The sequence below is a fragment of the Pyxicephalus adspersus genome, chromosome 9 (assembly GCF_032062135.1).
Source record: "Pyxicephalus adspersus chromosome 9, UCB_Pads_2.0, whole genome shotgun sequence".
NCBI lineage: Eukaryota > Metazoa > Chordata > Amphibia > Anura > Pyxicephalidae > Pyxicephalus > Pyxicephalus adspersus.
In genome coordinates, this window is record NC_092866.1 from 22,970,082 (window position 1) to 22,981,728 (window position 11,647).

The window sequence follows — 11,647 nt, forward strand, 5'->3', positions numbered from 1 at the left end:
CTACAGTTGATTGTAAAATGGAGCAATTAATTGAAAAAGAAAAAACTACTTAAGTAGTTTTTTGTTTTTTTTTACATTGGCAGCTAAGCTTCCTACTCACTTCCTCCCAGAGGACCTGATCTGTTTTTGCATGGGAGTTTCCAAGGCTGGACTTTAGCTAGGTCTCTTGGGTGGAGAAGGAGTTGCTAAAATAATTGTCTCAGCAGTCCAGCTTCCACTGGTTCTCCCTTCAGAAGCATTCTAATATCTAATGTAAATATAAAGCAGGTTCACTGGGATGGGAAGCTTAGCTGTTTAAAGAATTATTCAAAACTACATTAGTACTTCTGCTGTGAAGTTTGAAGGTGGAAGTTTCTACAGAGGTCAGCGACTTCCTACTGAAAAGTGAAGCATCAGTTTTACCTTTAGTCATCCACAGTTGTACAGGTTTTTGCCCTGTACAGAAACTGCTTCATCCAAATAAGTTGCACACATTTAGCTTCTCACAATGTGCATTAGAAGCTACAGTGTGGTTTGGAACATCACTTCCAAGGACTACCACCCACCCATTAAGGCATTTTGATATGTGAATAACTCCTCCTAAAACGGCACCAAACCTTTTTAGTTTAGCTTTAAAAGATAGCCAACTGCTTGTATCAGGGCCGAGGGTTCTTGGGAGGTAGGGTGCTGTGCTGCTTTTAGGAACGTTTGTGGCTCAGTCGTTAGCATTCTGGCCTTTGTAGTGCTAGGTCCCAGGTTGGAATGTCGGCCAGGACACTATCTGCATGGAGTTTACAGGTTTTACCCATGTTTCTGTAGGTTTCCTCCGGTTTCCTCTCAAATTCCACTAAAACTTGCTGTTAGGTTAATTGACTTCCACCCAAATTTGTGGTAATGACATATGATTATGGTAGGGACATAGATTGTGGTAATGACATATGATTATGGTAGGGACATAGATTGTGAGCTTCTTTGAGGGCAGCTAGTTGCGTGATTATAGACTTTGCATAGTGCTGCGTAATATCTCAGCGCTATATAAATACTGTGTACCACCAGCTATCAGCCTGCTTTGCATACAGAAACAGTGATGGTGTAATTTAAAGTATGTACTAAAAACAAAGGGATTTTTAAAAATTCCATTAGTGTGTTGATTTTTTGAACGGGGGGGGCGGGATATAGCAAAGCAGAAAAGGCAAAATATAGGCTGCTTAAACTTCGGCTTTGAAGCTCAATTACAGTTTGTTAAGAATATTTAAACATGTAAATGTCCTAAGCCAGACTATAGATTCACCTAAGGAGTACCCTTATGTCTCCTGAAAAAATAATGTAAGGGGGAATGTAGAGTGGAGGAGGGGAGGAGAGTTGTGCAGCTGAGATGAAATAGCCATAGTATTGAAGTATAAAGTAGAGTATTTATAAAGTATTAGTAGAAGCAAACCTTTTTCTTCTGATGTAAATCCAGATGCAGCTTCCACTTTTTCTAAAATTTTCCTTAGCTTCATTATTTTCGTTGCACATACGTATCCATATCTAAAGGTAAAACACAAAATAAAAAATGACTGAGTTTGCGATTTTTATAATGACACTGTTATATTTCTTATATGTAATTTATAACTAATGTACATTAAAACAATGTGCACACAAAATGCATTGCAATGACTTGCTTCCTTAGATGTCAGCTGTGGTTTACAAATGGTTCAATTTATCATGCTTTATATCAGTTATATAAGTTATATCATGCTTTATTTCCCCCGACAATCATTAGTTTAAGTTGTATACCTGTTACTTCAAAAAAAATTATGAAAATAACAATGGAAATGGCAAAAACAAATTGTTATAGCTTGTTGAAATGAGCCTACAGAAAATCACAGTATATAAGTTTGTTGACTGTGATATATGCTTTACAGCCAGTATTTAGCCATGTCTAATCTCTAAATCATGCTTCCTGTCTTCTCTCCTAGTAACTAAATAAAGCAGAAGGAGATCAAATTGTAGACAAGAATAAGTTGCTTCTAGGTCAGCTTTACCCACTAAAATCTCAGATGATTATGAACATGTTAATTTATTTTAATAGCGATTTAAAGCCTTTTCAAATCTGCAGATACCTGCAGGACCTAGGGATCATGCAACAAGGATCCTAGCACAAACATCTTGTTATAGGATGACAACACTCCGATCCTGTCTCTCAAACATGATGCTGTATTGCCATTCTATTTAAACCCTAACTACAGATTCAGTGTGGGTCCACAGATACCCACCTCTATTTCAGTAATGTGATGTCTGTTCTCTCTCTGGCACTGACATCTTCTAAATGGTTTATTCCGCGTGCAATATGGTTATCTATATTGACCAACCCAGAATTACATAACTCAGAATGCCACAGGTGCACTAAGCAAATAATTCATCTTGGTAGACGCCAGAATTGTACGCTGAGCTGTGCATGCCTAAATGTACAGTGCTCATTTTATGACCACAGTTCCACGTATATGCCCCTCTCTGATTTAGTTTTATTTTGTCACTAGTTTGTGGCAATGGCAGTCTATTGGGTTTAGCCATGAAGTCATGGTTAGTCAGGGGCACAGAATACACACTAGGGGACATTTTTCAATTATGTAGTACACCAAGCTAAATGGCAGCAGTGAAAAAAATCTGTGAAACCATTTTATGAATTTTTTTTTTTTTCTTATGTCACACAGCAGCTGATTTAAAGTGGACGACTTCCTAATTATATTCATTTAGAGTAAATCTTTCTCATCTTCTGTAATAGCTCTGGCTCTGTCTGACACTGAAAATCAGTTGAATTAGGCAGACGCAGGGAGTCACACATACATTGGCAACCTGTCATCTAGTCTTTACCAAGTGAATGACGGCCTCATTTGCATTTTTTTGGGTTGATTTTCTTGATAAACATCATCCCTGTACTTCTGACTAGCAGAAGTTATGCTATGGAATCTATCTTACAGACATAAAAAAGTCAAAGAGTCCAAGTAATTAGACAGTATTATTAGTTTGCATTTCTCTGTACTCATCTTCAACAACTCTATATTAATATACTTTAACCACAGTTTTTTCTGTAACTGGTAAGGTGAAACAGGAGTAGCACAGATGATACCACACCATGGCTTCTCTTCTAAACATTGCTGAACCACCAAGGCATTTTGTGCAAAAGCACTGGATATTTAGAACATGGATCACACTACACATGAAACCGCAATGCATGTTATTAAATGTAAGACTCCAATTTCACCTACATTCTTAAAGGATTCACAATCTCCGTCCTGAGAAGTGCTTGTGTTTCACTGTAATATTCCACGTCGGTTTTCTCTTTCGGTCTCAGAAGAACAGAGTCTAGCACTGAACTAAAGGAGAATAAGCTGTACAAAAAGATGAGAGTAGTTTTATGATGTTATCAGATGTGTACAAATATCAAGCAAATACTGGATTATATGGACTTTATCTACTCACCAAAACAAGGTTGAGTCCAGGTAGCAAGAATTGTAATGACCCTGGATTCCTTTCTTCTTTCCGATCATTACCTCTAAGCCTTCCTTTTCTGTGCGTGGAGGGGTGTTCCCTTCAACTACTTCACTTAGGTATCCACCAAAAGCTTATAAAAAATTACAATGACTACTTTTAACAATATGTCAATAAATGTTATATTATAGACAATATATACAAGTATCTAGTTTCCCACCAATGTTTGAAAGTATTATTTTAAATCCCAGGGCTTTTATGCAAGAGGTCCCTTTGTATTTACCACATCAACTACAGTGATGAATGACAGCAAGACCTTGCAGAGTAGCCATTCACAGGAGAAAGCTATAATAAAGTCAAAGAAAGTTGCTTCCACAACAACACAGCCAGAAAATCTATCACTCTATTACTGAAGAATTTCTGATCTCAATACATATGGATAAACATTTTAACAAATCTGCACATGTACGTGATAAAGGTACGATGTGAAAACCTGAAAGGTTTTACCTAAAGAGTTACAGCGCTCAATCTGATTGGAGACCGGCTGAAGTGATGCGAACCTCGAGTCTGGCCTGCAGCTCTTCAGTTTCACGAAAAGTGCTTTTTTAGGGGCACAGGTAAAATATCTTGTCCCTTTGAAAGTGCCATCAGTGCATCCTGCACATTCATCTTCCTAACAGATGAACAAAAAACAGTCACATGTGTACTTGGAGACATAGGAGGTGATTTATTTAAAATAGCAGAGAAAGAGAAATCAGCACAAGTAGTTGTTGCCAGCAATAACCAATCAGGTTTCATTTTACAGAATAGTTTCATTAAATCAATAAATTTATACTTGGCAAAAAAATATTTGAAAAAGTGTGTATTTATTGCAATTACAGCTGCAGTCATTTATTGTTTTCACCAATTTGTAAGTTTTCTTCTAATTATCTCAGAAATGCACAGAAACACTGACATCCGTTTGATGGTAAAATTAATGAAACACAAAATGAGATGTTTTGACAATTTAGAGGAGACATGGGTCCCTTCAGCTGAAATTAAGAAAAAATGAGGGCAATCAAAGTAACATTTTAAGGTCTAGGTAAGCAATAAAAAATAGACAGAAAATTTTAAGCTGCCATTTAAAAAAAACTAGACCCATCTGTTTATAGGCTTCATTCTCTAAGTAACTGACCCGAAGCAAGAATGCAGCTAATGAAGGCAGATTAAAAAGTCACAACATCTGATCTGCATAATGTGCTCGTTCAAGGTCATTGGCTCAGAAAGTAATAAGGGCCTTTGAACAAGCCAGAATTTTAAAAGGTAAACTCAGGTTTCCTTTCAACATTTTATCCAGTATAGGTCTGTAAACAAAGTTTCTTAATTTAAAAACTTGTCGGAATAGGCAAATTGTGGTATTCAATTCCTATCCACAATCACAGCTATACCAATCTTTTCTCTGATGGATGGAAGTAGCACATGAAAACACATACATGTTCCTTTTGTCCCTTAGAAATGGAAATGTTTGGAACCATTAATATGAGAATTTCTCATTACAATATGAATAATACCCCCCATTTAGGGGGGTATCAATATATAGCTCAATATAGAGACACTTAGAAACTTTAAGCACTTTCTCAAACATCCCAATATACTTAAAAATTACTTTTAAGTAAATTGTTTCTAATTACCAGCTCCAGTCCTGCTAGCATTTCATTTACTCCGACAGGCTGGCCAATCCAACGGATCACTCCATAAAAAGGTGGGTTTTCTTTAACCTCTGCAAGTGATCCCACCTCAAGGCCATGTAAATTAGACATGTGTGGCAGTTCTGGTGGGCTGTCTTGCAGGGAAGTATGGTTTATATCGCCAATGACTGATTGCACAGACAATGAGAGAGGTGTATGTCCCATTGTGCCATTAGTACTTGACATCTTGGAGAGGCTGAAAGGAAGAGAATGGAATCGATTCTCTCCAGGTGAGCAGCTGCTTGCTGTAGGCTGCAAAGGGGGAGAGCAATGTCCATATGATGATGGAGAAGTCTCTGTCAAGGATTTTGCTGAATCTTCAACAACTGAAAATTTGAAATTTGAAAAAAAATCAGATACTAGTCATTCACAAGACAATATTCTGTACATGAATTTACAAAACATATATCAATACCTAATGGCAAACTATGTCATTCCATACCCAGGTTTGTCCTTTGCATATGGTAACAAAATTGTAAAACAGAGACACATTTATAATGACATTTGCATCCTAGTATTATCTTTATACATTTGGTGGCGCAGAATAAATTACATGTATAGCAAAAACTTATTTTTTTAGAATAATTTTAATTACCATTTTAGTTTTGGAGAGAGTAGCAAGGTATTAGCACCCCTGTCAGGTTTATATTACTGTCTTTTTCCCTACTGAATAGATTCACCCTTTCTGCTGGTGACTACTGCTAATTGTTACAGTTGTCACAGAACAGAATGTTGGGGGTAAATCATCTAAAAAAGCCTTTCTCCACCTTTTTAACATTGGAGAACCATTCAAATACCGTTCAGGTCCTCAGGGAATTATTACTATCCTTACTATATCTACATATAAGCTAAATTGATTGCTGGTGTCACTTAAACTGACCAGAGAGGCACAAATGCTTATGGCTCAAGGAACCCCTGCAACTTTCTGGAGGAACCTTAGGGTTCCACACAACTCTGGTTGAGAAACACTATTCTAAAAGATGCCTGTTCTGGTGACAAATGCCGGAAGAGGTGCTTTGTAAATTTTCCCACTTGGTGTTTTAGGAAGCTGGGAACATCCCAAGGAGAAATAAGTAAAAGAAATAAAAAAAAAGGTTTTAAAACATAAAAGGCTCTTTTTTTAATATTATTATTACAAAGCAGTGAATCTGACATGACTGTCCACTTGAGAATGTTTGGTGAATGTCACTCTCCACATGCATGCCTGCGCTTGTTTCTAAAGACTGAACCACTTGCTGCTCCCTATATTTTTTTCTATGTGCTGGTGTGGGTGAGAAAGAGAGGAAGCATTGATCTGAGGAAGCAGTTACTGCAGCGCAGTCTAAGCTTTTTTCTGAAAATATCCTTTACATTTTCAAAGTACTCTATGTAATATTTATTTGAGGTGATTTCATAGTGAAAACAGTAGCCAAAATGTTACAATATTATTAATATGACACAAAAATAACCATTACATTTTCTACATTCATCAAATTACCCTTGTTTGAGAATTAACAAGAGTTTGCCTCCCTCCTTACCCCAAGTGGTAATTTATATTAATATAAATATATACTAGCCCCAGTTGTAGAATTTTTTAAACCAAGTTCTTGGTGTTTAAATAATAAATTTTACACTGTTTTATTCACCAAAAATTTGTCTCTATACCCCTCCCTTTCCCTGAGATTAGCTAAGCACAAATCTAGTTAGGTTCAATAGAAATGTGAAAGGTCTCCTCCTACTGAAAGACCTGCATTAGAACATATGAATTTTTCCAATGAGAACACCTAAATGCAATGCATAAATCACATAAGAACAGGGGGTATGGGCTTGTAGAAGTACTGCTAATATCATCACAAAATCAATTAGAATTTTCTGTCTGGACAAGGTGTACTTTTCTATAAAAATAACAGAGCTAATTTGTTCATATATGAGAACAAGCTGTTTTAAGGATCACAGGGCTTACTTTTTAACTGAAAAAAAAAAAAAGTACAACCACTAACCAAAGGATTTCAAAGTCAATGGAACATCCCTTTTGTTGCAAAACTGCCTGGTTGTTAAAAACACAAAAGCTTAGATGTGAGCCAGTGAAGGTAAGAATAGACTATTGTTTGTATGGTGCTTGGGGACTGTCTGTCAGAATTCTTATATGCCTCACCAGCTCTTTTAGCCAGGCTCACCACCAGGCACATTTCAGTAACCACCCGGCTGTTTTTGGTTAGTTACTGAAAAAATTGGGCCACAATACAAGGATACTGGACACTTGGCACAAAAAGACAGTGGAAAATGGACATACCAAGAGAGTGGGCATTAGAAAGTAGTACACATAGTAAAGAAGTTGTTGTGTTTGACCACCCACCAACAGCTTTAAAAAAATTTCTGGCTAGAACACTAATGGTCAATACTAAATAGAAGGGCCATTTTGCATGTGAAGCAATAACATAATGACTGAAGCATCCTAACAAAGTCCTTATATTAAAGAGACACCACTGTACCTTCACAGCGGCTGCTTTCTTGTAGACCAGAACTTCGTAATGATCTCTCTCGAGCTGTAAAGACACCATTTATACAAGCAGTTGGAGGTTTGCCGATGTATATGTTAGTCAGCATAAAGTATATACTGCACATTTATTTATGTTATATACAAAAGATGCAACTAGGATAGAACATGAATCTTTAGATTAGATAGTAACCTGATGCTGTATAAAACATTGCCACCATCTAACAATATATTAGTTACCAAAGCTATGACCATGTAAAAAGAAAAAAAACTTGCAACAGGTGCCTATGTCTTTTTTACTCTATTACATTAGACTAATGATAACAGACAGTTCCCTTTGGAGATCCAGTCCTATAGGACTATAGACGGTAAAACAGACTGTTTTCTGTCACATGACTGCAAAAAAAATGTATTGTGAATTCACAACATAAGAAAGCAACACAGGCAAGGAAAACTGTTCAACTTTCAGTTTTTTAAAAAAAACTTTTCTGTGAAGTCATGTGTAGAAGTTAAACATCTTTTACTATATGTAGCTCCTCCTATTTTGATTATCTTGGTTTTACTTGAAGTATTTCACAAAAGAATAATAGGAACCAATCATAGTTTTCATCTTCCTGTTCAATGGAAATATATTGTTAAGGCTTTTCCTAAACATAATAAATATATACAGGCATATATAAGAAGGCAAACAGCTATGTTAGTGTAGTACAGAAACCAACAACAGCTAGTCAGTATTGTTCACTATCACTTAGCAGACTGTGAGTAGTTTAAAGCCAGACTGACCGCTTTGGTTTACTGGGCTTTGCACATCATATTAGCTCTCCATGCAGCCTTGTTTACTAACATATGTAATGTTGTATAAAATCTGTACAATAAGGAAACTTGGGCTGAACAGTAGGCTTGTTTAAGCCGTTGTCTATAACCACTAAAATCATCAAATCTTTTTTCACTGCCAATAGTGTCAACAATGGCAAACACAGTTACTACATTTGTGGCTTGAATGCCTTTCCTATGACAACATCTGAGGCTACAATAAAAAGAAATAGGTACTGGATGACTAATTCAGGGAATTGATCCAACTGGAACTGATTCAGACAATAATTTTTTGTTACAATCATCAAATTAATCATCAAATTAAAAAAAACATGGAGTTGTTTTAATGGCCTTTGATTTCCTACTAAAGCAGCAGAAACATTGGTTTAACTTTATAGATTTGCCAGTTGACATATTTGTCTACTATGTGTTTATGTGCTTTGTTATTAATTTACAGCCAGAATTATATTTATATATGGTTGGGAAGGAGTAAGGCTGAATTTCAAGAAGATAATAAAAAAAACTAACATGAATGCGCCTTTATAAAAAAGTATTTTTATTTGAAGCACCTGGATCTCACTTGGCATCAGCCTTTTGCAGTTCAATTCTCACTCAGGTAGACAGAGAAGCTGCACAAGAAAGCAATTGGGTGTGCGGAGGTGCAAGAAGAATACTGATAGGAGGAAAAAACTGGAGTGAGAAGTAAAATGAGTTTATTGGCGTGTTTTTTTTTTTTTTTTTAATTTCTTTTCACTGTTAACTATAGCAATAAGTGTGTGGTATAAACAAACCAACATTTGAAAAAAAAAACACAAAAACACAATTGTCCTTCAACATCCCCTGAGTACATTCCAGATGAAGTATAATAAGCAACCTACCTTCTTCCATATACCAATTAGATTTGCTCTTCGGCTGATGTGGAGTTTCAATCGAGCTACCATTTAATGTGTAAAAAAATTCTGACCGGTTTCTGCTTCCTGATTCAGAGGTAGATCCTGCTACAAAGAAGACAAAGGCATGCTTCAGAGAACCAGCTTTGAAAGGTTAAAATATTAATATGAGCCATTTACTGAAACATGTAATGTATCTATTGCACTGCCTAGTAATAAAAGAAAACCTATACTAATCAAAATGTTAGCTGTCTGGCTGTCTTGCTGCTTCATTGGCTTTAGGGCCCATCTGTCAACTGCAATAATGCATGTTATTTTAACATGTACATTAAGGCACCTGGCTGAAAAAATTAAGCTTGCAATACATCCTTACATGCTAAAAATACACCAAAGACCCCATTTTTTTTCATAATGCATTACCATGGTGTGTTAGGGTGCAATGCAGAAACAAGCTACGTGCATTACCACACACTGCAGTAACATGCATGTTGCCATAATGCAAATATGTAATGGCTCAGTAATTGTTGAGTCATTGATCTGTAACTTTTGCAGATCAGGAGTTCTAATTTCATTGTCACATAGTGACAACATGTTGTCTGGTCAGTGACGTGGAAAGCAATAAAACATAGGACAGCCAGGCTCTTCATTAGTTCAAGAGCTCCCTTGTACTGATGTACACTCTGTAAAGCTTTTTGTAACCTGGTACTCTATCATAAATACAATAAACTAATTTTACATTCAAACCTACTTTTTTATATTAAATATCTGAATACAGAACTTTAGAAAGACTGTACAGCATTATTAATCAAACTTTTTAAAAGTAACATCCTTCTGAATTCTAAAAGATGCGAGACACCTTAGCTCAATAGAGATTAACCTGTACCTCCTTGTATTAAAGTCATGCAAGACAGTTAGCCATGTACAGCCAGAAATGGACACACTAAACATAGATTACCCCAATTTCTTACATCAACAGACTGAAAGCAGAAAAAAGGATTTTTTTCTACTAGGAAAACCTCCAACACACACTGTCGTTTCAGGATGTGTCTTGAGACACAGACAATAAAATCTTCAATTTTTTTTCTTGCAAAGTATAAACGAGTACATTTTAAGCACAAGTAATTTAACTTAGCTGGTACCCCTTGCAAGCAATACACTGTTTTGTATGTAAGTATGGCCAATGCACACTTTTTGGTAGTTTTAGGGAGTAATTACATAGCCAGTATAATATAACACAGGCAATTAAACTTAGCTGGTACTCTTTGCAAGAAATACCCCAACTCCATCTTGCTTTTTAAATAAGGAGAATAGTGCTCCTCATGAAAGCCCTCAAGGGTCAGGTTTGCATGGGATACCAGCTATCATTAATGAACATGCTATAACACACCAGTACTTATAAATGTAGTTCATCTCCCAAACAAATCTGAGTGGCCACCATTGTTGTAGTTTGCTTGAATTTGGCGCAGACTGGACACTCAGCTGCCTACCTTAAGCAATGTCTGGGCTTTTAGTATGTACCTTTGAGGTGGTAGGTTCAGGTTAGCCTGTCTACCTCATATTGTATATACAGTATGTCCCAAAGTTGGGAAATTCCATTTAGGGACCACACTAATCATACGTGCCCTGATGTGCCAGTGTGACTCCCACATGTATACCCTATAACTTATGCAACTAAAATGTATGTTTCTAACCTTAGTAGATACAAAGTGGATTAGTTATTTGCAGGCTTTTTTACAGAAATAAAATCCTGACAGTGGTTCTCTACTCTATCCAATAAAAACAAATGTTGGTTGGAGATACACTTTAAGGTCTTTAAGAAAAGCAAAGCCATTTAAAACAAAGATACAAGAATGCCTAACAAATTTGAATAATCAGAGTCTAATGCTACAACTTCATGATTGACAAATAAAAACTGAAACAAAGGGAAAGTCTGTTTCACCCTCAGCAACAACCCAGTGATAGACATGAACATATATGCATATACAGAACAAAATGTAAAAGGTGGTTGGGGGCAGATAGCCTGGGCACAGTCTGTAGTATTTATTCATTGGCATTTCAGCAATTTGTAGATCACCTTTCTAAAGTGCAAATAGTGTTGGTCCTATTAAACTGTCACAAAACTACATATAATATCAAATAATTTTTTTACTAGAGCTAAAAAAGGAATATTAAAATGTATGAATAATTGTAATACAGGTATTTGTAACAAAAAGAAAAAAGAGAAGAGAAAGCAGCTTTTTATGGCAAAAGGTAGTTAGTGTATTTGCAATTTAGGAAACAATAGTTAG

General features: G+C 36.1%; 1 protein-coding gene across 1 annotated transcript in view; it reads right to left on the reverse strand.

The window, feature by feature from the left end:
• The window catches only part of CYLD (CYLD lysine 63 deubiquitinase), a gene marked incomplete in the record, with an annotated part of 42,539 nt that overhangs the window by 9,864 nt on the left and 21,028 nt on the right, over nt 1-11,647 (reverse strand). The window contains 7 exon segments of the mRNA XM_072422924.1: nt 1,418-1,509; nt 3,231-3,353; nt 3,445-3,586; nt 3,961-4,126; nt 5,124-5,506; nt 7,652-7,705; nt 9,348-9,467. Of these exon segments, the coding sequence (XP_072279025.1) occupies nt 1,418-1,509; nt 3,231-3,353; nt 3,445-3,586; nt 3,961-4,126; nt 5,124-5,506; nt 7,652-7,705; nt 9,348-9,467 (1,080 nt within the window).